The sequence below is a fragment of the Sarcophilus harrisii genome, chromosome 2 (assembly GCF_902635505.1).
Source record: "Sarcophilus harrisii chromosome 2, mSarHar1.11, whole genome shotgun sequence".
Taxonomy (NCBI): Eukaryota; Metazoa; Chordata; class Mammalia; order Dasyuromorphia; family Dasyuridae; genus Sarcophilus; species Sarcophilus harrisii.
The window spans coordinates 124,865,938-124,892,477 of record NC_045427.1 but is presented as its reverse complement, the minus strand read 5'-3'; the positions used below and the strand labels follow the sequence as shown (position 1 = coordinate 124,892,477).

The window sequence follows — 26,540 nt, the reverse complement described above, 5'->3', positions numbered from 1 at the left end:
GAAATCAGAAAAGGCATTTGATAAGTTATACTAAAAAAAAAAAAGTTTAAATTGGATGTTATATTCCTAATGTCAATTTTTTAGAGAAAAGACTACAGATTCTTAAGATTTAAATAAGTCATGAAATACTAATACACAACTTCCTAATGTGTACGTAAGGCAATACAATAACAAACCATAGTGTGAAAATCTTAATACTGGAACAGAGTTCAAATGGACAAGAAGTCTCCTCTGAATGGCGACAAGTTTACACTTCCTTAACTACATGAAGGATTTTAAATGTCTCTTTTTTTCTGGCACAAATAATTTGGTTTCACCAAGAAAAACATCAGCCTCTTAATTCTGCCCTGTTTTTTGTACATATGAGCAAAAGCAGTGTACCCAAACTTTTGTGGAAAACTTAAGTAAATGTCCTTTTTTGATGAGAATCGCCCACAACTCATAAATATTTCATACTGTGTTTTAGAGAATGCTCAGTCCTAAGATTAAAATGCAATTAAAAACAGGATGTAGCTTTCTTTATTGAAAAGCAGATTAAACCCAATAAAATACACAGTTAGGTCTGTGAGTAAGGTTTTATTTCAGAATTCAGCAAAGAATTTTATATAGGTTCACATTATAAAAAACATTTCAAAAGTGCCCCAAATTGAAAAGCCAATCAGAACTGTTAGTTGTTCCATGCAGCAAACGGTTGCTTTTGTTAAAATGAGCAGTACTAATTCTATTGCCAGGAATATGTGCAAAATGTCACTGCATTGGGAAGGATTTTAGCACAGACTCAATAAGCTTTTCAGGCTTGGTCAAGAGATTGCACATGATGAATTGTAAATAGTGCAAATAATATACAAATAAAGTTAAGTCAAAGGCTAATGACAGCCAACAGATATACACCATACATACCATGATACGTCACAGGCGGGTGAGACAAAAGACAAAGCTCTTACAAACAAACATTCTTTTTCACTAATAGTTCCTACTTTTGGTACAGAGATTGATTATAGCTCAGCTATCCTATTTATACCTTTTCCATCTTTGGTTATAAGGGACCTTGTCCCTTGGTTCATCAACTGTGACCTGCTGCTCAGCACCCAGAGCACAACCCACATTAGAGGCAGCAGTTGTTTAATGCACAACTCGGATGGTTCCTGAGGCCTTTAGCAACATTTAGTTCAAACTCATCACATTTATACAATAAACATTACAGACAACATCCCCTGTAACAAATTTCTAAGTTTCTTGGTCAGTATTTGTTTGCAATTGGGGATAAGAAATGGCCAAGCAAGTTCTGTCTTGCTCTCTTCATTCAGTCATTGAGATGAGCATAGAATGGCCCTTTGCCAGGGAGCTTCCCTGCCTGCTAGCCTTTCTCTATAAAGGCCACTGCTACTCTGAAGATATATTAAGAAATGATCCTAACCTTAGTACTGCAATACATAAAAATTAATTTTAAATGAAGTCTTTCTGCTTCTAGTACTTGAGAAGTGGAGTGTGATAGTTTTTTAAGTAGTAAAGATAGTAGTGAAACTTGCAATACAGTGAAACCCTGTGCTACCCCACCCAGCCAGCAACACCCAAGCCATGGAGAGAAAGGCATTCACAACTAGGCAGGTACCTTAAAACCAGGGACTCGCTGCCAATGGTCCTATCACATGAATTCACTTGCCTTCACACACCAATGCCAAGCCACTCCAGGCTCAGCTGGCAGTGTGCATATACTGCCACGGCTATCATCTTGGCCCCCGAGGCCCTACCTTGCAGGATGAGTTACATGAATGCTGCTCCAAAGCATCTGCTCAGCCACCACAGCCTGCCAAGAGCCTTTCTAAGAAGCGCTCAGGAGAGTGGAGAGAGCAAAGTGGCTGTTTACAAATAGCATCCTAGCCATGGTTGTAGAGTGCAAACAATACCACTCTCACCCAAATGGGTTTGGCAAGAAATTTTACAAAGTTTCAGTTTCATTTAAATGGTTAGCAAGACTTCCCGTTTTACTTTTTTTAGTGCATGAACCCGAATAGCGTTTATCAATTTTAGTGTGTATTTCCAAACAAGGTTATTTTGAGGTTTTTTTTAACCTCACCTATATTACATCACCTAGTACTATTGGAAATATTACATCAAATGGCCAATAAACTGTATCCTGAGCTTCTCAGCAGGAGGTATAAAGTGGAAAAGAAGTTGCTAAGACACAAGAATCAAACAGAATTGCAGAACACCCAAATGAGATCTAAGTCAGATTAGCATGTTATTGGGAAACACTTAACAAAATAAATAAAAATACAACATAATGTTAATTTGTGGTTTTCTAAGTCAATATGAGTGGCAGGGATCCTTTTCGATTTGAGTGTGAAACCACTATTCTAAGACTTTTGACATCTTTGGACATAACACCTGATTTAACACTAATTCAGTGGAGTTTTGGCCACTCAGAAACTATCCTATGACAATGCCATTCAGACTCAGGGTACATATGCACTGCAACTCTGAATACAAGTTATCTCATTACTACCCAGAACTAGGCACTAACAACATCTACGCTCATTCATCCTGCCAGCTGTTAGGCTGGAGTCACAAACAAGGGATTTTTCCAAACAATTAAGAAAAAGTTCTCTACTTACTCAAACCCAATATGGATAGGTAGGTCTACTTTGCAGTCTACATACTGTCATCAATAACGAAAAGATACTGAGGAGTAAAAATATTCTTAACACTGGCTATAGTGAAAGCCAGTGATAAAAGTATTCATAACACTTCCAAAAGAAGTCAATTCTCCATTCCATGGTGGGCAGGGGACAAGCGGAGTTCAGGAACAGAAAACAAAAAAGGTGAGTTTTCTAGAGAAGCAATCCTCAGTGTTCATCTAAAAAAGAGAAGGGAAAGAGAGGTCATCATATAGCAGTAATTAATATTTTTTAGTTGTGAATCTGACAATTTTAAATTACCACAAAACAAGTTTCTTTACTTGCTCCAAAGTGTTGTAAACCAGAAAATAACTAACACAAATACACAGATTGTTTTTGACCTAACTACATCTGAAAATTATCAATAGCCTAAATCAGGCGTCCTCAAACTACAGCCCTCGGGCCAGATGCAGCAGCAGAGGAGGTTTGTCCTCCCCCAGGGCTATGAAGTTTCTTTATTTAAAGGCCCACAAAACAAAGTTTTTGTTTTTACAAGTCCGGCCCTCCAACAGTCTGAGGGACAGTGAACTGGCCCCTTATTTAAAAAGTTTGAGGACCCCTGGCCTAAATCTTAGTGATGAAGGTGGCAGCAAAATATACTTACTACTCTGAAATTTTTTATATAAACAACTAGGTGATAATTTGAAATCTTACATTAAGGAGCCACAGACAAAGTAGAGATGATGTTTTTCACTGGGCAGGCTGATCCAAGAAGATTCCCTGGATTTGATAAATTTCCTTAAGGACCAATAAAACCGTATCCTCAGATTCCCTATAGAGGTAAGCAATAATATCAACACCATTAAAGATAATTCACCAAAAAATGTCAGACCTTAGTTCCTAAAGAAAAATGGTGTAAATCGACCTGAACATATTTCTTATGGTTCACATTGCCATCTCTTGCAAAATAATTTGTGTCTTGTCTTTTAATTTGATTTTTAAAAAAGATTTTTCTAATCTAGCTAGACAAAATGCCTTCTAAACTGTCTTAATGAGTCTACATGCTTTATTAAATATTAATTTAGCACCTGATGTGTGCAGAAATAATACTGGGACATTATAAGGTTTCAATAAGGTATAATCCTTGTCCTCCTGAAGATCTGTTTAGAAGCTACCACTACAAATTCGTCAGTTTTTATCTACTTTTCCAGAACAGTGATGGATTTTCTTTAGTTTATTCAATATACTCACTAGTCCTTGTGACCACCAAATAGCACACATTTATAAAAGAGTGAAGCTAAACTGTCAATTCAGGGAAATGAAATTATGATCCTGGTAACATTAACCCTATGTGCCAATCAAACAAGCAAATACACTAGAAATGAAGAGAATTATAGTTTTTAAAAATAATAACCACTAATTGGCAATATTATTCTATAACCTATGCTGAATAAGGAAAAATCAGTTCAGTCATAGAAGTATCTACTCTCTTGTTCTTCTGTAATTAACTCAGATTGCCCAAAAAACACCTTTTTTCCACTGCATAGACAATAAACTATGCAAATGAGAACAAGAAAGTACTTAGTTTACCAATAGCAGAGATGGCTTTGCAATGCAAATAAATATTCATTAAAGCTTTCAATAGGTTTCTCCTGTAATACATAGTCAATGCGTTGGCCCCCATTCAGCATTCCAACATTGATAGAAGCAGCTTCTTTATTGGCCACTGGTGAGTCTCCTGCTGGAACATCTAGATAATCAGGAACCAAGGAAAGAACAATGTTTTTTATCATTCTTCTTACTCTAACCCTCCTATTTACAGTTAAATTGTTGTTCTCTGTACAAAGGAATGGCTTCCTCTCAGCTTTCTTTTTCTTAATCCTCCCCTCCCCCCCCTTAAGGATTCTTCTCCAATCCCACTGGTCTCTCTTAAATCAGAAGTCACCAATCTACACTCTGTCACCTGTTTTTCTTTGGCTCATAAGTGTAGAATGTTTTGGGGTTTTTAAAAATTTTTTTATTATAACTTTTTATTCACAAGATATATGCGTAGGTGATTTTTCAGCACTGACAACTGCAAAACCTTTTGTTCCAATTTTTCCCTCCTTCTCCCTCTCCCCCTTTTTTAAATAATCATTTAACAAAACGTAAAAAACAAGTCACGGGCTATCTGAAAACAGGTGACGGGCTCTAGACATGTGGACCATAATTTGCTGATCCCTGATTTAAAGCACTGGAGTTCATGCTACCCAATCCATTTCACTTTCTCTACTTTTGAGACTGGATTTTCTAATTCACAAAACAAATCTGCACACTGCCAAAGCTCAGTGAGAAAAGAAAGACTAAAGGCAAAGGGCTATGGAATCAACAAAGAATAGTACCTAGACTATTCCAGAGTTAGCCTAATGAACTAGAATTTATGACAAACTACAGGAACAAAGGCAGAAGAAACTATTTAACAAGTACCAAAAAATGATCCTTTTTAGGAGAAAAGAGTATTTTCAAAAGTCTCATCTTAAGACTTCCCAGGTAAGAAATAGTTGGGAATTTATAACTATACAACATGCTTATTATTTCCTAGACAGTGGTTCCACACCCTGTTTCTATAACTTGTGGCTATCAAGATCTACAGAAGCCAACAAACAAGAATGAAGCGAAAAAGCCCAAAGCCCCTGGGTAACCAAATTCCCCAGCCTAAAGCAGAAACCATTCATACAGCTCCACCAACCACTGGGCTTTTCAGGAACTGGTTCAGGCTCAGGCTCAGGTTCCTCTGCAGCAGCTGCTTCTGTAGCCTGAAGAGCTGGGTAGGGAGCTCTGGTAAAAGATTTCCAGGCCATCCTTAGGGAACTCAGCACATTGTTCTTTAGGTCCATGCTCATCCGGGTCAAGCCTTCTCTCAGTTCTAAAACAAACATTGGTAAAGGAATTATAAGCACCTGAGTATTCAGCACAAAACCGAAGAAACAGGCCAGAAGCCACGTCCATGGTTTATTCCACCACTTCTAAAAGACCCTGGTCCTTGACTCAGCCTTACCCAAATGCATCCTTTTCCTGCCTTTATGATGCGGGATCAGCATAGGCTCAAATTCTACATCTGGAACCACCATTGGCTCAATTCTATATGCCACAGGGTCAAACTGCATAGAAAAGCAATAGCTAGACTTACTGCTGCCGGAGAAAGACAAGAAGAGACAAGCAGTCACAAGCTCACTACAGAAAGGTGAAAAAAGAGAAAGTAAGTCTTTTCCAGGCCAGTAATTTCAAAAGAATAATGAAGGAAAGAAGCAAACCAATCCAACAGGCTAACACAGTTTTCTAGTTGCCTCCACTACTAAAGAGTCACAACCAGGTTCTAACTTACCATTTCAGCCTTTTATATATTTATACTCTATTTACATATTCCCTTATTTAGACAAACTGGCTTTCTTGCTGTTCCTCCCACACAACAATCTATCTGCTGTCTCCTTACTTGGAATGCATGTTCTCTGCATTTCCATCTCTTAAAATACCTAGTTTCCTTCAAAACTCAGTTGAAGTACTACCTTAATATGAATGACACTGCTTTCCTTTAGCCCCCTTCCTCCCAAATTACCTTGGAAGGTAATTAACATATATTTAAGTATATGTTGACTCCCCCAATAAAATGGAAGCTCATTGAGAATTTTAGTCTCTGTATCTCAAGTATCTGACACATAGCAGGTGACCATAAAATGATGGTGACTGAGGTAAAGCCATAACCAGAAAGTACTTACAGGATGATAAATATTGAAGAAACCTTTGCATGTTGGAAGTTTGTAGTTGGGATCAATTCTTTTCAGTCCTCGGACAGTAAGGAACATTCCAATAGGAGATCCAAAGGCAAAAAAGATGTCTGGTTTGTAAATTAGCCTAGGATATTTCACAGAAGCCTGGGACAATAGGATGAGGAGGAAAAACACCATTCACAAATTATGTCTTTGTTTCTAGAACATCTATTATTCAAAATGCTCCCTAAAAAGAACTTTGTTATTACCTGTCCAATGCTAATATCCAAATATTCATCATTTCCAGCACCATCAATACTATTGCAGTCTTTGATTTTTTCTGAAAGTACAGGTAAATTCCTTCCCAAAGCTGACTGCTGATTCGATTTGTTAATACCCTGAGAAATTTAAAACAAAAAAAGCTTCAAATTCCTTAGAGGTGCCTTGCAAGAGAATCAGCCCAAGGATAAATGATTTACTTTTGACTTTTAAAAGGCAGTGAAACAAAAAAGAAAATACTATTGAAATGATGGCTAGTAAAGCCAAAAGAGGGAAAAAACACTTAGAAAACAAGATAGGAAAACAGCTGCCTGACAATAATGCTCAAATATCTCTGTATATACTCCAAAATGTTTAAATTCGAACAGCCAACCAGGCAAGTATTGGCAAAACATTAATGAACTAGCTAAGAAAAACAAAGAATTTTAGCCCAACATAACTTTATTACCTCTGTGTTTTCTCCATTCTTAAAATAGTTTAGTATCTTTTTTCTTGGTCCCAAAGGAATTCCCATTTCCTGAAGATCTCTGTCAGTACACAAAGCCTAGGCACAGAGAATTAAATGCTTTACTTCTAGGTAAATATGAAAAGTATTAAATCCCTTGAAGAAAACAGAATCTGGCTCCCTACATGGGTTAGGATTTTTGCTTCTATTTTATATGTACATTTTGTAATCCTCTGGTTTCGCCAATATCAGTTTCATTCATGAGGATAACAAAAGAAATATAAAAAGTACTTTAAACTTATAAGTTGTCAGTGTTACAGTGATAAAAATATCACTATTTTGCTGTAGAAGACATACTCTATTCTTGTGGAGGCAGCAAAAGTGGACATTCAGTGATGCAACAAATTAGAGAAAATACATTCTACCTCCACTTTCATTCCCTAAGAAATGGATTGTCATATTCTTGCGCAGTTACTACCCAAACATAAAAAAGCAACAAAATAATATCCAGAATTTCACATATAGATTTGATTTTAATAAGGTACTATTATCAGAAATATATGCTAAAAAAGGATACAACTTAACATTTTAAAAAGACATTTTAGTAATTAGCACCTCTGCTTAGTGAAAAAACAAAAATATTCGGAATAAAAATACACAGATGTATATAATATAAAATTTACACTTAAGTTCTCTGCTGATCCTCCATCAGTACAGAGAAATAACTCTGAATTCTTCCATATATGAAATCTGCTAAATCCTGAAAAGTTAAGATTCAAGTTAGGGCCTATTCCTAGGCTGAGTATCTGTCTTCCAAGAACTAACCTAGTTGAAGATACTTGTCCATAGAAGGTTGGCTACTAGATGCACATACCATCTCATTAATACTCTCTCTCTAAAGCTTTGTGTTGGAGAGGAACATCCAAAATGATAAAAATTCTTTTGGATCTTTTGAATTATTTAAGTTCATAAAAATATCAGTTCTTTAAAAATAAATATTAGAATACTAAAAATCACAACAAAGTTATGAATATCCCTTTATGCCTACATATTGTCTGTTTTAGACTTTAAATTTCCAAGGAATAAGGAACATTAAACTACATAGCACTATACACATGTGAGCACTCAACAAATCCTGAAAATTAACAAAGATGATATAACTGACAAAGCTCTAAAGATTCTGTACTCAGCCAAATATACTATAGACATTCAATAAGGATTACTCAATGACATTGGCAAGTAACTAAAATAATGAAGTAACATAATACAAGATAATAACTACTTAGTCAATAGATTTTTACCAGAGCTGTTTTATCTATTTTCTCCTTCTTAAAGAGATTAGAGAATTCAGAGAGCTGAAGTTTCTTTAAATCTTCTTCTAGGTCCAGTGTATCTCCCTGATCCAAAACAACCCCTGAAGTAACCTGAAAATCATAATGTGAATAACTGAAAGACAATAAAACTCTAGTCAAATACTAGTTAATTCTATACTGTCAAAAATAAAAATTAAAAAATTAAAAAACATCCTTTCAGCTAAAGAGTAAACCAGCCATTCAAGAATTCTATTGGGGTGGGATGAGGAAGAGATGGAGGGAATGTTGTTTTGGAATTAATTGAGAAATATCTGTTGAATGTACAAAATGTGAGAAATCATTTTAAAATATGAAAATATCACATTTTATGATATTAAATTACCAAGTTCTAATTTACTGATATTTATATTGGCATTAATATTTTAATGATATTTTATTTGTTAGCAATCACATATCATGCTAACATAGTTTTATTAATATCATAAAAAACCTATCAGATTCAGGTTCTTTATATGGACAACACAGATATGAAAACCTAGATGTAAGCAAAATACAAATTAGAATGTAGTTACTCTGTTTTTAAAATAATTTTTCATTATCAATAAATACTTATTAAGCAACTACAATGTAACAGCTTCTGGGAAAATAAAAAAGCAGACACAATAATTGCTGTGTTTTCATAGGATTTATAGTTTAATTTGGGAAAACATTAAAGATAACTAATACGAAGTAATGTAACTTGTGCTAAGGTGATAGATGAATGGCAAAAACAAAAGTAAGTGATTTACTTTACAAAAGAATTTGTAGCAGCATTTTTTTTTAAAAAAAACAGGAAGTTTGCCTAGCTCATTCAAAATATGAACTAATTTATAAATAGTCCATTTACACAATACTCAGTTTTCTCATATGCAAACTATGGGGAATGAACACTAAATGATGTTTAAATTCCCTTTTACATCCCTACAAACTGAGAACTGGCTAAGCCCATAAATATTTATCATATTAACTATAGCATATATTTAATAGCTTACTTTTCCAACAAAAGATACTAAAGTAAATCCTATATTTATGTTTATTGAAATTGAAATGCTTTTAAACTTGATCAGACTGACCTCAATTCAGAAACCAGATTATAAAGGCCAAAATAATATTACTAACTAAACCACAAAAAAAGTAATTTACCTTTTCGCTGTCATTATTCTCCAAAGGATCTTTCTGATTAGTTAGAAGATCAAACAATATAAGTGATCCTGTAAAAAACAAAAAGGAAGAAAGCAGGAAAAATCCAATCAGTAGTAGCACTTCTTACTTTGCTGTTTTACCAAAAAGCCAAAAACAAGATAATGGCCTGCTATAAATAAATCTGAAAAGCAAAAATCCTTTCCCCCATATTCCAATGCCTACTCCAAATACTTCACATGGGCCTTCAGCTGTACAACACAGAACCTGACATATCCAAAGGAGAACACTCACCCGAGTATTGGGAGACAATGCAGTGGTGTAGAAAATGGAATTAGGTTTGGGATCAAAGCCCTGGGTCTAGGCTTGTGGTCTTACTAGCTATGTGACTTTGGTTAATCATTTATCAACTTTTTAGCTTCAGTTTCCAATATCATCTGTGATTTGTCTGTCTGTCCATGGTTGGCATGTTATCTCCCGTGACACTGAACTCCTAGAGGACAGTGACTGTCTTGTCTTTTTTTTTTCTATGTATCCTCAGCGCTTAGCAAAATATCTGGCATATAGCAGGCACTTAAATGTTTACAGACCTACTAATTTTTCTTATCTGTAAATTGGTCTTAATACTTGCACAACTTATCCCACAGCATTTTAAGGGTAAATTGAGATAATGCATATAAGAAATAGAAATATAATATAAATATAAATACATAAATATATGAAAATATAAATATGGGGGCAGCTAAGTGGCGTAGTAGATAGAGCATCAGCCCTGAAGTCAGGAGGACCCAAGTTCAAATGTGGCCTCGGACACTTAACACTTCCTAGCTGTGTGACGCTGGGAAAGTCATTTAACCCCAATTGCTTCAGCAAAATTTAAAAAAAAAAAAAAGAAAAAGAAAAAAATATATAAATATGAACCTTTATTGTTGTTGTTATTACCTAAACTATGGCCAGCTATGGATACGCCCCCTTTGAAATTAGGGTTCCTCTGCAGAAAGAGTTTGTATATTCGGTTCATTTCAGAAGCAACTGTGTCCACAATAGTCTGACAGTAGGTGGGGCTATTATAAAAGAAGACATCCAGGATTGTGTCATTGGTGAAGTGCCGAAGGCGGTTGATGCTGGGCAGAGTAATTCTCCTCAGGTCTCTGAAAACAGGAGAGAGATTTTACCTGGAGACCCAAATAAAAGTTCTGTCGCCAATCCCTTGTTATCTTTCAGAAACAAATTTGTTCTGAGCACTTAAAATGGAAAAAGATTTTCCTAAAGACATGCCGTTTCCCAAGTTTAGAAAGTGACTTCTCAGTCCTTTTTTAACAGACAAAAAAAGAGGAAAGCAACAAGCAGCATCTTCTTTGGAAAGGGCTCCCAACTTCTGTCAACAGAAGGCAAGGCCCTCAGGGCTCATCAGCATGGGACATAACCTCTAAGAGTCAGGAGCACCTGAAAGGAGCCAAGAGTAAAAAGAAGGATGCTCGTGGGAGAAGGAGGGCCAGGATGTGGCAGAGACAGACATTAACCAGTCTCAGTTTCTCATTTAGGAAAAACCCATTTTTACTGTTTCCAGCACAATCAGTGTCAAAATGAAGTAGTCCTTCACTCCAGCTCACTTAAGAAAGAATGTGAGTTATCTATCTAAAAAGAATATGCTAACTAACAGTAATTAGCAAAGATAACAGGTATGAAGAAGTGAAAAACAGGATTAGGAAGGCTAAATTTCATCCAAAGCAAGGGTGAAAAAGCAATTCACCTTTTGATGATCTGGTGCATTCAGTGCTATTCATTCTTCCCATGTTCACAACTGATATCCTTACCCTACCTTTCAAAGGGCACTTAAAACATTTAGTTATTTACTAGAAAAGCCTTAACTATCAGACTGTCAATGACAGTTCTAGTGTTATTTATTTCAAGATTGGGGATATCTTACCTTCTTTAAAAGCTGAACATATATTACTAAAATGTATGGAAATAAAGAAAAACAAGAAAGCAAGAGTATGTACTGGAGAGGGAAGTCTTGTTTAGCAATGTTGTTGAGGAGCCAATGTAAGTACAGGAATATGTGGTGATGATACAATCCAAAATGTTCCAAAATGATACAATAACTCCCTTTCATTGAGTCAAATAAGAATTTTTTAACATAAATATGGGGGCAGCTAGGTGGCGCAGTAGATAGAGCACCAGTGGGTGGGTGGTTCAGAATTTAATTGTTTGATCCTCAAGAAAGAAACAGAAATCTATATTTCTATAGTCTAAGACCTAGCTTCTAAACCTTTGTTTCTTAACCCCATATGGGGATCTCGTAACTGAATGTGGGGGCCATAAAATTATGATTTATTACCAGCATAATGTTTGATTTGTATACCTTTTTAATATACCTATATATGTGGGGTCATGTAAAAATTTCTTGGGCAAAAATGAGTCACAAGTGGAAAAAGTTTAAAAAGCCCTGGCTAAGAGATCCATAATAGACTTCTATTAATGCTAGAAATATCCTTAGATACTTTAATCAATAGAAGTAAAGCCTACTACAAATGTACATATTAAGTGTTTTAATAAGTCCTTAATCAGTTAACTGTCTCAAAAGTTTTAATGTTTTACTTACACATCCACACCAGTAGAATGCAAAGGGCTATGCCAGTTGACAGGAAGAAACTCTACCCGGCCAATCTGTTGCTGCTCTTGAGCTTTCTTAAAGTGTGTCTGTAGCAGGTTCAAGGAAACGCCACGGAAATCATTAACTAGGGAGGGAAAAATTTATTCTGAATTGATCACTTATCCAATTATATTTTTTTAGTGCTTTTTTTGACTTTATGACATCATAGCTTCACAACAGATAACTTCCGTTAGTAAGAAAAGGGAGAAGTAGTTAGAGATGAAGAAAAATATATCTATTTAAATAAATCATCATAACTTATAAATCATTTCATTTAAAAATGTTGGCTTTAAATTTATTTGATATTATTCCATGGCGGAAGCTCACCACAAAAAGCTCATGGCTAGCTGTCAGTAGGCCCTATCATTAGATTCTTTAATATTTTCTAGTTACTTAACAAGAAATCATTCTTATCATTCTGAGTAAACAGAATCAGGAAAACAAATATATAAAATGCCATGACAACTTAAAAGGAAAAAAAAAAAAAGAGCAACAATAAAATCATCAAATTAAATGTTTCAAGATTATATGACCAAGCTTGATCCCTACCCAAAAAAAGTCCAAGTATGAAAAAAATACTATTCTCCATTCCCTCAACACTAGCTTCCTCGTAGTTGTCAGGGAGAATGGCTGTGGAAGACTAAATATAATGTCAGGCATTTTTGATATATTGGTTAATTTTTGCAGAACCTTTTTTTAATCCTTTATTACAAAGGGATAAAGTGGGAAATGTAGGTGATGTAAAAATTCAAGCTATTTCAGCTCATAATCACCCTGGTTAAGATAGATGGTTTTAATGTTGATTGCCTAATTGTATATTTTGACTTCCTTTCAGAAAGAAACTACTTTTAAACTACTTTTAAAATACAAAATTTGTCAGGGGAATCTATAAGAAATTTTACCCTACCAAAGAGTTTCATTAAAGCTTTTCTTTTTGACTTTGACCACTACCAACATTCATGGTGTTTCAGACAGAAAAGCCATGCTTCTAAGTATTTAGGATTTGTCCATACATCAGGTACTAATTGAGATTATCTATTATCCATGTGTTATCCTTAGAGATTCAATAGCATTTTATTTCTAAGTTAAGAAGCTTGGCTGTTCGGCTAGCTGTCTTCTTTAACTCTTCCAAATCTGATTATACCACCAAGGTTATTATCACAGCCTTCAGGCATACCTTCTGAATTAAAAAATACAATCATATGGACTTGGTTCTTTTCAACAATAAGATGATTCAAGGAAATTCCAATAAACTTGTGATGGAGAGAGCCATGCGCATCCAGAGAGAGACCTATGGAGACTCAATGTGTATCACAACATAGTATTTTCACCTTTTCTTTTTTGTTATTTATTTTTCTTTTTCCGTGTTTTTTCCCTTTTAATCCGATTTTTTTTTTTTCACAGCATGATGAATACGGAATTATGTTTAAGAAAATTGCACATGTTATGAGACTGCCTGCCATCTAGGGGAGGGAATAGAGGGAAGGAAGGGAAAAGTTGGAGCAGAAGTAATTGCAAAGGTCAGTGTTGAAAAATTACCCATGCATATGTTCGTCAATAAAAAGCTATAATAAAAAAAAAAAAAGAAAATTGCACATGTTTAACCTATATTGGATTGCTTGCTATCTAGCAGAGGGAAAAGGGGAGAAAAAGAGAGGAAGAAAAATTTGGAACACAAGATTTTGAAAACGTGAATGTTGAAAACCATCTTTGCAAGTATTTGGAAAAATAAAATCCTATTTTTAAAAAACTACAGGAAAAAAAAACGAAATACAATCATACATATATTTTGCAAACTTACCACACTGTACAATGCTTCTGAATCGAAGATCACAAGCTGGTCCAATACCATGGACCACAAAAACCAGATGATCTATTTTTAAGGGTTCTCCTAGAAATTAAATCAAAAGACCAATCTATATGACTGATTATGAAAACTGATTATATTCTAATTTAAATGGGCAAGATAACAATATATTATAAGGAACTATGCTGAAATAAAGCTCTATCTTGATCAAGATAGACTTTATCAGATCAGCATCAAAATTCTCAGCAGTTTCAGTAAAAATATCAGGACTTTATCCAAAAGGACTTAACTCTATAATATAGTAATGCCAATTCCAATGCAAGAAGAAAGACATTTAATAATCAGTTTAGTTGTAAAGTAAAAAAACAGCCAAGAACATTTATCAAGGTCATTTTAAAAACCATTTTTACATAGTCAAAAACTATCTAGAATACAGATCATAAGGAACACCAAAAACATTTAATATGAATAGTCACTTCCTGGAAATAAGGCTGTTATTAGGTTTCAATGTTATTCTTTCAATGTTGTTTAGAAAGAAAGGTGAACTTGGAAATTCTGGTTTTGATACAAGTATGACACTTATAAGTCACTTAACTTTTTTGTGCCTTTCAAATTAAATTAGGACAACTGGGAGGAAAGAATTCTGTAAACCTTTAAAAGTATTATATAAATGTGATGTATTACTATTACATATGACTACTTAGCTTTTAAAAAAGAAACATTTTTATTAAATACAAATAGATGAGAGAAGCATAATGTTCAATAAATTCAAAGATCCCAACTATGGAGGCTCATTATCTGCCCAAAAAACTAAGAAAATCAGAAAAGCAGTCTAGCTGAAATTGGTTTTAGAACAATATCTGTACATGCACATATGTACATCTGTTTGTGTGTGTCAAGATCTATTCTGAGATAAGTGATTTAGCTATTAAAAAGTATCATACAAAAATGAGAAGAAAAAGGAAAAAACTATTGCCAACTAAAAAAAGGAAGTTTATGATCAAATAACAATAGAGATGATTTCAGAAGACACAGGCATTTTTTACATTAAAAAAAATGTGTATTTCTATTAATAATGTAAAACTTGCTTTTCTTTTTAAGTATATAAAAAAGTTCCATAATTTACATTTAAAGTTGTCGAGTTTGTCTATGATTCCTTCTGGCCTTCCTTCTGTTCTGTGCCCGCCCCCACTTTCTTTTTTGATAAACTAATCCCTACTTTTCCCTTCCTTCTCTCCATTCTTCTTCCCCAAAGTCAAGAAAAAAAAAAAAACCTTTGTAACACATATGTAGAGACAACAAAATAAACAAATGTCCACATCTGGCTGTGTCCAAAAATGTACTTCTCTTTCTGCAATCTGAGTTCATCAGCTTTCTGCCAAGAGGGGAACATGCTTCATTATCAGTCCTCTGGAACTAGGGTTGCACTAATCCCAGTTCTTAATCTTAAGGCTTTCAAAGTTGTTTGCTGTTACAGCACTGTCATTATTGTTTAAATTGTTTTCATGTCATTGTATAAATTGCTTTCCTAGATCAACTCACTTCACCTCGCATCAATTTATACAAGTCTTCCCAGGTTTCTCTGAAATTGTCCCTTTTGTCATGTGTTATGACAATTATATTCATTATACCATTATATTCATATGCCATAATTTGTCCAGCCATTCCCCAAATAGTAGGTACTCCTTAGTTTCCAGTTATTTGTTATAACAAATAACTGCTACAAATATTTTTATACTTAATGGTCCTTCCCTTCTGTCTGTGATCTCTTTAGGGTATATAAGCTTAATAGTGGTATTTATGGACAAAGGATTTTTTTTGTTTTGTTATTTTTCAATCATGTTCAACTCTTTGTGGCCCTAATTGGGATTTTCTTGACAGATATTGGAAGGGTTTGCCATTTCCTTCTCAAGCTCATCTGATATATAAGAAACTGAAGCAAACAAGGTTAAATGACTTGCCCAGAGTCATACAGCTAGTAAGTATCCCAAGTCAGATTGGAATGCAGGAAGAGGCATCTTCTTGACTTCAGGCTCAATACTCTTAACAACTACACCACTTGGCTGCCATATCAAAGGATATGAACAATTAAAAGTATTAATGATTTAGTAACTTTTGGTACAGTTCCAAACTGTTTTGGACCAATTCACAGTTGTTCCAACAGTGTGCCCATTTTCTCAGAGAGCCTCTAACAATTAAAAATGGACAACTTTTATTATATAATATTGAAAAGTTTTTTGCACATTCAATTACAATGAGAAGGGAAATGGTTAACTGGAAAAAAAAATCTTTGCATTACGTTTCCCTATTAAAGGTTTTATTTCCAAGATATATACAGAATCAAATCAAATATATACAAACAAGAGCCATTCCGAAACAGATAAATGGTTAAAGGATATAGTAGTTTTCAAAGGAAGATACCCAAGCTATCAATACACATATGAGAAAATGCTCCAAATGACCAGCAATTAGAGAAACACACATTCCATCCACATCCATCAGATTGGTGAAAATTACAATTGTTAGAGAGGATGTATGAAAATAGGCATGATAATACATGACTGGTAGAACTGTAAACTGTTATAGTCAGTCTGGAAATCAATTTGAAATTATGGTCAAAAAAGTCACTAATGTTATTATATTCTAGGAGTTTTTTCTACTGAAAAAAAAAATTAGGCCAAGCTAAGAGCTTCCTCTTCCTCTTTCCTTCTTATCTCACATCACTCATATTCCTTCTGCCATTATCTCTTCCTTCAACCCTGCCTTACATGAACAGGTGAGCTTTTTCTTTGGCAAGACAAATCTTTCCACGTGCCTAAGTGAACCCATTTTATTCCATGTTCTTCAGCAGACTGTCTCTTCTATTATTTCTCTCTCATTAAGCTTTAATCTCCTATCATATCTCTCTCACTAACCTTTAATCTGTCTACTTCTCCACTGCCTATAAACATGACCACATCTCCATTCCCCAAAACTCCTACTTGAACCATTTGTTGCCACCACTTTCTTTCCCTTCTTAACCTTACAATATGGCTTCTGGTCCCATGCTTCAACTGAAACTGCTCTCTCCAAAGTTACAAATGATCTCTTAATCACTAAATCTAATGGATTTTTAAAAATTCTCCTCTTCTGCAACCTTGACACTATTGAGTACTTTCTCCTCCTTGATACTGTTTTTTTCTTTAGGTTTTCATAATGCTGCTCTTTTCTTGGTTCTCCTCCTACCAACAATTCCTTCTTAATCTCTTTTGCTAGATTTAATCAACTCATAAACAATAATCATAGTTATTCCTTAGGGCCCACTTCTCTTGACCTTCTAAATATTATTTAATTAATGATATCATCATATCTCAGATCTATTTATTCAAATCTAATTGCTCTGCTGCCTTCTATTCTTGCTTCTTGAACCTCCTAGCAGATATCTCAAATCATGAAGACACCTTACATTCATTATGTCTAAAACTGAATTTCTCCTTCCCAAGTACCTCCCTTCTTGACTTTCCTATTATTGTGAAAGACATCATCAGAAGACTTGTGAGAACTCAGAGAACAAGCTCTGCAAGAAAAACAACACAGTAAAGAAAAGCAACTATAAAAGTCTTAACAACTCAATCAATACAATAACCAACCATAATTATAGAAGGCTGGTAATGAAACATTCTATCTATCCCATTTCCCAACAGTGAAGTGTTGAACTCAAGGTGAAAAGTGAAAGATGCATTTTCAGACATGCTTAGTTTTGCTTGATTATGCTTATTTGCTACAAATATTTTGTTTTTCTCTCTTTCAAATTGTTGGGAGAAAGAAAGCTTGATAAGTTTATAATTTTTTTTTTTCAAGAAAAAGGTCATGGCTCTTTTCAACAATGAGGTGATTCAGGCCAATTGCAATGGACTTGTGATGAAGAAAGCCATCTGTATCCAGAAGGAGAACTGTGGGAACTGAATGTGAATTATACATAGTATTTTTACCTTTTTTTGTTATTTGCTTGCTTTTTGTTTTCTTTCTAATTTGTTTTCCTTTTTGATCTGATATTTTTTGTGCAGCATGATAATTGTAGGATTATATATACGAAGAATTGTACATGTTTAATTGTACATCAGATTACTTGCTATCTAAGGGAGAGGATGGAGGGAAGAGAGGAGAAAAAATTTGGAACACAAATATCTTTGCCTATATTTTGAAAATAAGAAGCTATTTCTTAAAAAAAAAAAAAGGTTACTGAATCAATTTTTACATGCAAAAAAAGAGGAAAAAGTAAAAAGGAAACACAGAGAAACTGTAGATAACTCTCAAAATAAATGTTAACTTTTTGTATACATTGGATGAGAAAAAAAAAAAAACATACATAAGTGGTAAGGAGTCACAGCTACATTTGCAATATACTCTTTTCCTGTACTTAGTATATGGAAACACTGATCTTATCTGTTATTTTTTTAAGTTTAGAAAAAAAATAAAAGCAAATGCTGATCTTTTATCAGAATAAATCCATATGCCTGAAGGCTATTTTTAAAAACTCATGCATCAAGGAAATCTAAGGCTACATATAAAGATCACAATTTAGAAAATAACTAAATATGAAAAAGATATATTAGCAAAAGTTACCACAAGGAATATCAACAGAGATGTTCTCAACTCCTCTCTTCACGGTTCTGGGACGCCCCTGTTCAGTAGGTACAGAACCCCATTCATCAGATCCTGCCACTGGGTGGTAATGAACCATCAGCTTAAACAAAAATATCAAAGCAATGAGCACAGTTTATATTAAAGTTATCCTTCTGAGGACTTCTGTCTTGCAAAGGAGAAAACCATAATTTCTAACATATCACAAACATACACTTCTGCATCAAAAACAGGAATTGATAGGTAGCTAATATTCCTTGAGACAAGAACCTTGAAATTTTGCACAGGGCAAACATATCAAAATGTTTTTAAAAGTTTTTAAAAAGTTTAAAATTTTTAAAAGTTTAAAAGTAAACTTCATAGATTATTCTTCTAATAGATACTAGTAATTTTATACTAATTTTATCGGTACTATCTTACATAATTTTATTTTAATTTATATAATACTACAAACCAAAGAATAAACAGTTATGTCCAGAAAATTACTGTTCAGATGTTCACAGCAGTCTAGAATTGGTGGAGAGGGCTCTCAGAATCTTCATAATGTTCTGCCCTCAGCATATCAATGCAATTAATTTATCAAATTAATTAATTGTCATCTGGGAAAGGAAGAGAGAAGCTGGCCCTAAGTAAATGAGATATAGATCTGAAAAAAGCAAAGGCAGAGACAGGGGAAAGTATTGGAGAAATTAATAAGGATACTTACCTGAGTCTTGGTAGATACTATAAAAGATAAGTTCATTGTCAGTAGTAAATAATGTGGTTCTATATTAATGAAATGAGTCAAACAAGTAAAAACTCATTCCTTTATTTTGGCTGAAGGAGTGACAGGAATATAATTAAAATAGTTACAAACAACTGTCACATTCCCGCATTCATCTAAAAGATACTTTACTCTCATTGTTTTACAACATATGGAAGGCATAACCATATAGAGTTTTGTAATATTTTGTATGTAGCTACTTCTTAATTAACACCTCCACATTTCTCACACCTCAAATTTCCACATTTTCATCATATCAGAGAAAGTTTCTGATTACCTTTGGATTATGTAATATAATGATTTCTCTATTTGGAGATTCAAGTTTCTTTTTCCATTCATCCAGAGTTACAGCAAGCATGTAGGTTTCCTTAGAAGGAAAGACATTTCATTACATTTACAATCATATTTCAAGTAAAAACAACTTAGGCACAAGAATCTTGCTAGAGTACAGTACAATTTACTAAACCTATTAATTTCAATATAATATAATTCCAGAGTTTTATACACAAGGGAAAAAACAGACATAAAGAATCTATTTCATAGTGTTAAATGTAATAGACATTAAGAATGACTATGTGGTAAGAAAAATGCATAATATTTTTGAAACTTTTTTAAAAGTTAAAAAATAAAAGTTTCTTTCAAATTTAACTTAAAAAGAAAGAAATGCTAGGGAGCTTTGATTTTGGTACTATACCATGATTTTTGAGGTGATTCAAAATCAGACAACTCAGGATGCAAAGATATTAAAAGATTACAGAAAGACAAAAGATAAAGAAAACGGTTGCTGTGTGTGAAGCAGCTTACCTCTAATTGTTGGCTAAAACTCTCTGAGTAGGGAACATATTTATTGTCTTTGTCTCCTTTGTAAAACCAGGTACAGCGTCTCACTTCTGATGCTAGCTCATCCCAATACACAGCATACCGCATCCTCTCTCCCAAATGTACATCATATCGGCCACCATCAGTGGGAACAACTTTTCCATTACAATCTTTTTCTAATAAGAAAATGGGAAGGGGAAGAAAAACACATTTAACAATAAAAAAAAAAAAAAAAAAAGATTATAATACTACATTAAACTCTGGATGCTGCTGCAAATCCATCATACTATTGGCTGGTATGAATGATACTAAGTAAATTAATCTCTAAGACTAAAAATTTCCTTGTAATCATTCTTGGATTCTATGAGGTACAAACTATTACCCAAACACTGCACATGAGAATAGGGAGTGGCCTTTTCTGTTCATTGGATAATTATACACAAGAAATTTGTTTATTTTAAAATAACTAAACATAAGAGTTTCCCTTCTGAATTTCCTGCTTGAATATACAAATTAAATTTGTGACTGCTATGAGTACATGATTTTTACCTTATTTAAGGGGACATAATACTCTGAATAATTTTTATCCTAATCTAAAGAATCCAAAATTGATTTTTTTCAAATGGCACAGAAACTAGAAAATCTAGGTTTTTAACAATTACAGAACCCTTTTTTTTTGTTTGTTTAAGATAAGATAAACTAAAACAAATTGGGAAGATGCTTTTTTTTTTTCAAATAAAAGGAGTAAAATTCTAAAAAAAGTATTATTTTCAATTTCAAATAATGAAAACAAACGTTTTAAACAAGACATCCATGCCCTTCTGAATTTCCTGCTTGAATATACAAATTAAATTTGTGACTGCTATGAGTACATGATTTTTACCTTATTTAAGGGGGCATAATACTCTGAATAATTTTTATCCTAATCTAAAGAATCCAAAATTGATTTTTTTCAAATGGCACAGAAACTAGAAAATCTAGGTTTTTAACAATTACAGAAACCTTTTTTGTTTGTTTGTTTAAGATAAGATAAACTAAAACAAATTGGGAAGATGCTTTTTTTTTTTCAAATAGAAGGAGTAAAATTCTAAAAAAGTATTATTTTCAATTTCAAATAATGAGAACAAACGTTTTAAACAAGACATCCATGCCTCTCTTTTCCATAACAAAACCAAAAAACAGGAAGGAAATAAAATTTCTAAGAAAAAAAAACCCCACAAAACTAAAGCTCATATACTTTACTAAAAGAGGCCCACAAATCCTTACTGATCTTATTTACCCTTATTTATATTCAGTTTTAAGCTTGGTTATATTATTTCCAAGCCAAGAACAAACCAACACGCTCAATTCAAGAAGGCAGAAGAGTACATAAAATTTTTTGAAAGATTCCCATCAAAAACAAATCAAAATAAAAATCACTTATATGTGTGTGTGTATATGACATAAAAGTAATTTTTATTTTGGTTTTGATATATATATATATATATACACACACACATATATATATAAATGTATTTGCTCTTCAAAGTATTGACATATCTGAGGATCACATCTGATCCTCACAACCCTGTAAGGTTGGTGCTTCGATTATCTCCCTTTTATAGAAGAGGAGAAGGAGAGAGGCTGAGGCAGGATGGGAATCTCAGGTCTTCCTTATTCTACCTAATGAACCGTCTGGTGGTCTAACATGAAAATGTTGTAACATTCTCAAATCATTTTGAAAAATGTAGGATTTGTTAATATTATTTACTAAAAGTTTTATTTTATTTATAGTTCAAGTAGATGAAAAGAACTTTAAACTTGGGAATCAGAAGATCTGAATTTACATTCCAACTCAGTTCCTTATTAACTAGGTTGACTGTGGACAAAGTCACCTAATTTCACTGGGTTTGTTTCCTCACTTAAAAAACTAGGATATTAATTTAGTATATGAGGAAAATTTTGTAAACCACTGTTGGTTTTGATCAATATTTTATTAGTGATTTAGGTACAGCTATGGAGGGAGAACTTCTAACAACTCTGCAGATGGCGCACTACTGGGCAGGACAGCTAACAAATAATTACAAGACTGAAAATTTTAAAAGTTCTTGAGGATGAGATGATGGACTGAAAAAGTTGATAGGAGTAAATATAAAGTCCTACCATTAGGTAGGACCAACTCAAAAACACAAAATGGAGGATACATAACCAGACACAGCTTTGGTAAAAAAGATCTATCAATTTCAATATTGTATATTATGCAAACTCATTGTAAGTTAAAATGACATGATGGCAGCCAAAAAAAACCTAATATGATTTTATGTGCAATAACAGAAAAATACTTCCCAGAATAAGAAAAGTAACAGTCCTGGCTTAAATCTGTTTAAGTTTGGGGTACCATATTACAGAAAAAACATTGATAAATTGGAAAATGAGAAGGCAAGGATACCTAGCATAATGGAAGTTAAAAGCCATGCCATTTGAGGATCAGTGAAAGAAAGTGAATGAAGATGTTTAACTAAAGCTGATTTGAGGGGGCAGTGACACCGTTTTAAAGTACCTGAAGAGTTACTGTGTAGAAAAAGGATGAAATTTGTTTCATTCCGGTACAAAACTAGCAAAAATAAGTATAAGAAATTGCAGAGAGGCAAATTTAGGCTCAACATTGAGGAAAACTTCCTAACCATTAGGACTGTCCAAGATTAGAATACTGTTTTAAGATGTTCAAAATTCCTTCTCAAAGGAAGTCTTTAAGAGCTTCTTAAACTGTGGTTCACAACCCCATATCAGGTCTTATACTTAAATGCAGAAGTGGCCAGTAAATGTTTAATTTATATACTTATTTTATATACCTATATACCCATTCATATAAAAATTTCTCAGGTGAAAAGGGATTGAAAGTAGAAAAAAGTTTAATAAGCCCTAGGCGAGGTGACAACTCTTTAAACACTGTCAGAGGAATTTCTAGTTCAGGTACAAATTAAGATTAAATGACATGTGAAGTCTCTTCCAACTCTGAGATTCTGTGGTCTTATGATTCTGAACTGAAAAGAGCTAAATAAATAAGAATTTTTATTATCTACCAAAAGCCACCAAACTCTGCCTACCAGAACCATAAGCTTCTTCTAGCCGATGTGAATCTTCAGCATTGAAGGGAATCCACGTCTCTTTAGAGTCTATTATTTTGCAGTAAAACCAGTGAGGAGACACTGGCTCATACAAACTAGCAGCATCCATGTCTATTATCTCAAACGAACTAGATGAATTTGATGATGGGGAAAGATCTGACTGGGACAACTGTTCTTGTTGCTGTCCCTCAGTTGACATTGTGTTCTCTAAAAGACAAGGAAAAGGAAAGACTTAAGGAAATAATTCCACATTTACTATCAGAATTGGTGAAGTAAGAGCTTTGTCCCTTTTATTGTAGGGAAGAGCTATCTGTGCAAAAGGGCAATATAAGTACAACTAACCAACAGACAAGTTAATTTCTTCAAGTATTAAAATATTCATAGTATGTCAATTAATTGGCTAGACCTATATTCCCCACTCTTCCTCAAAAAATAAAAAAACAAAGCAACAAGCATTTATTAAGCCTTTGACATGTGTTTTTATTAATTAACTTTCATTTATTAAGCACTTACTGGCAATGATAATGCTGGTGATATAAGTCCCAGCAAAAAGGTTCTGCCCTCAAGGAGCAGAAACCTGCTTCCCTTTAAAGGAGGAAAACCGCACAGCAAAGACAAGTGGAAAGGACCAAATCTGGGAGCAGAAGGAAGAGGTATCCACCAGGGGGCATGAGTTTGAAGGAAAAAAAAGATGGATAAACCATACAGCGGCACCATTCGTCAGACAAGCAGCTAAGGCACCCGAGGCCAGGACCCTAAGCCGGACAAGAGCAAGACCGGCTTGCAACTAAATAGGGAATACCAGGCTTTCAGTCTGGTTTGATCAAGAACTCTAAGGTCGATTTAAAGCCAGAGGAAGAGCCGGCTCTTTCCATGCAAACCTGCCTGAGTTGGAGGGGTCTCAGAGGGCTCCCAAGCCGAGAAGGGCCAAGCTCTAAGCCTGCCTCCGCAAGCCTCTTCTAACACTCCCCAGACCTCGCGGCGGGACGTGGCTGCCTTTTCCCACCACGCCTCCCAGCCCGTCCCTAGGCCCGCGGGCTGCCAGGGACCCGAGGCCGCTTGCCGGGGCGGCGGGGCCCCCGCGCCCCGTCCCTGGCACAATCACTCGGAAATCGCCACCATTTTAGAAAGCAAGGCCACCGTCGCCAGGGAGCCACCCCTGGCGCTCCCACTTGCGGAGAGCCCCCCGTTTGGCAGAGGGCGCGGGGGCGCACGGCACCGGGGTTCGTCTTCCCGCATCCTGGCCGGGCAGCGCGGGGCAAAGGGCCTTTATCTCCGTCCTGCCCGTGACGGAGCCTCGCGGCGGGGCTGAGACTTTGCCCCAGGACGGGCTCCCCGGCCTCCCCGGCTAACGCGGCGTCTCCACGGTTAGGGCGGGAGGGGGGCCGGGGGGCCGGACGCCCTCCCCCGAGGTCCCGGCCTCCCTTACCAGCCCCCGCTCGGGGCGCTCTCTGGGCCCGACTTCGGGGGGCCGTGACCCATCCCCTCCGTTCTCCCTCTTCTCCCCGCGGGCCTCGCTTGCGGCTCTGATCCCCGATCCCCGCCCCATCCCTCCGGGGACGCGACGATGACAGCGGCGGGGGCCGGAGGGCGGCCGGGATCCGAGGCCTCTCGGGCCCAGCCGGGAGGCGTCTGCCCGTCCCCGCCGCGAGGCTGCGCCCCATCCCGCCGCTCTCACCCCGAGCCGAGCCCGCTGCAGCCCCCCGCGACCCCCGCGCTCGGCCCGGAGTCCCCAGCACACTCACCTTCCCTCGGCCTCGGACCCGAGCCTGGGCTGGCCCGGCCTGTCAGCCCCACGGCCCCTCCCCCAGCAAGGCGGAGACTCGGGGAGGGCGGAGGGCGGAGGGCGGGGCTTTCGCGGAGATGCTGGCCCCACTCCCCCCGCCAGGCGCAGCCTTCGCTACCTTCTCCTCCCTCCTCCCCGCCCCCAGCAGCGGAGGGGCCTCGAGGTGCGAGGCACGTGTCGCGAGACTTGGGGGCGGCGCTCGCGGGGGAAGTTGCGGCGAGCTGAGGGGGCTCAGGCCTGAGGAGAGCGGGGGGAGAAGGGAGAAGAGGGAGTGCCGGAGCGGGAGCCCCCCGGAAGCCCTGAGCTCGCTTCCCAGCCCGCGTCCCCGGAGAGCGCGGGGCTCCGGGCCCAGCCCCGTCCGCAGTGGGCTCTGTGCCTTCGGGCGCCTCGCCCGCCGTCGGAGCCCGCGCACCTCGTCCCCCGGCCCGTGAGAGGGCGGGCCCCGTCTCCTGCCGGCGAGAACCCTGAGGCACGAAGGGCTCAAAGGGCCTGCCCGGAGAGCGAGCGGCGGCAGCTGCTGCAGTCACCCTTGTTTTTACTTAAAAGCAAACGTTGGGCCAGGTTTTCATTGTTAGCGTGTCTCCGCAGCAGTCACGTCGGTGGAGAAAAATCGGGAAAATGAAGAAAACGGAAGGGAAACAAGAAGTGAAAATGCCACGTTTCGGTCCGCCTTCCGTCCCTGTAGTTCTCTCTCTGGGTGCGCGCGGCGTTTTCCATCCACAGTTTATTGGACTTGCCTTGGAACCCTGAATTGCTGGTCAGAGCGAAGTCTGCCACTGCTGATGGTCTTGCTCGTCATACGCATCAACCCTTGCAAGTCTGTCCAGGCCTCTCCGAAATCAGCCCGCTGGGGTTTACGTAGAAAAAGAACGTTCTATAACCTCCATGTATTCAGTCACTCCCCACTTGAGGGGCAGCAACGGTTCCCTGCCGCCACACAAAGGGGATGCTCCAAACGTTCTGCACGTGTGGCTCCTTCTCTCTGAGATTTCCTTGGAACACAGGCCAGTGGCACCGCTGCGTCAGAGAGTACGCACTATTTAACTGCCCTTTGGGCATAGTTCCGGATCGCTCTCCAGAATCAGTTCCACAACTTCACCACAATGTATTAGTGCCCCGTTTTCTTGACACTCTTCTAACTGAATATGAGGAAAAGAAGGTAAGAGGAAAAATGGTACGTTATGGAATGGAGAATGATGGCAGTGAAGGAATCTCAGCTGCTGCCTCAGCCCCGAGAACCCTGTCACCGTCTCTCATGGACTTCATTAGAACAAAAGGACCCTTTATCTTTTCACAGCATCTCTAGCTGGCCCTGGCCCCCGTATCCTGGTTACTAGAACAAAAGGACTTTTCCCATGCATGTCATCTGAGATGGTCTAAACGTCTGCAAAATCTCATC

At 36.7% G+C, this 26,540-nt stretch overlaps 1 protein-coding gene across 5 annotated transcripts; it reads right to left on the bottom strand.

Annotated features, from left to right (window-relative positions):
• Nucleotides 1-560: 560 nt before the first annotated feature.
• Nucleotides 561-25,177, bottom strand: DDHD2 (DDHD domain containing 2). Of its 5 annotated transcripts, none has more exons than XM_031950705.1 (18): nucleotides 25,101-25,177; nucleotides 23,335-23,562; nucleotides 20,234-20,424; nucleotides 19,707-19,796; nucleotides 18,649-18,769; nucleotides 14,038-14,127; nucleotides 12,186-12,321; nucleotides 10,523-10,731; nucleotides 9,584-9,651; nucleotides 8,390-8,512; nucleotides 7,092-7,187; nucleotides 6,634-6,762; nucleotides 6,374-6,529; nucleotides 5,656-5,758; nucleotides 5,335-5,523; nucleotides 4,209-4,368; nucleotides 3,333-3,450; nucleotides 561-2,857 (listed from the first exon to the last, which is right to left on the bottom strand). In XM_031950705.1, the coding sequence occupies exons 2-17, from the start codon at nucleotides 23,552-23,554 to the stop codon at nucleotides 3,369-3,371; spliced, it is 2,163 nt and encodes a 720-aa protein (XP_031806565.1). In that variant the 5' UTR covers nucleotides 23,555-23,562; nucleotides 25,101-25,177; the 3' UTR covers nucleotides 561-2,857; nucleotides 3,333-3,368. The 5 variants fall into 5 exon arrangements, with proteins under 5 accessions (XP_031806565.1, XP_031806562.1, XP_031806563.1 ...); XM_031950702.1 differs by lacking the exon at nucleotides 25,101-25,177 and adding an exon at nucleotides 24,785-24,983; XM_031950703.1 differs by lacking the exon at nucleotides 25,101-25,177 and adding an exon at nucleotides 24,785-24,983 and having other exon boundaries at nucleotides 5,347-5,523.
• Between the last annotated feature and the right edge of the window lie 1,363 nt (nucleotides 25,178-26,540).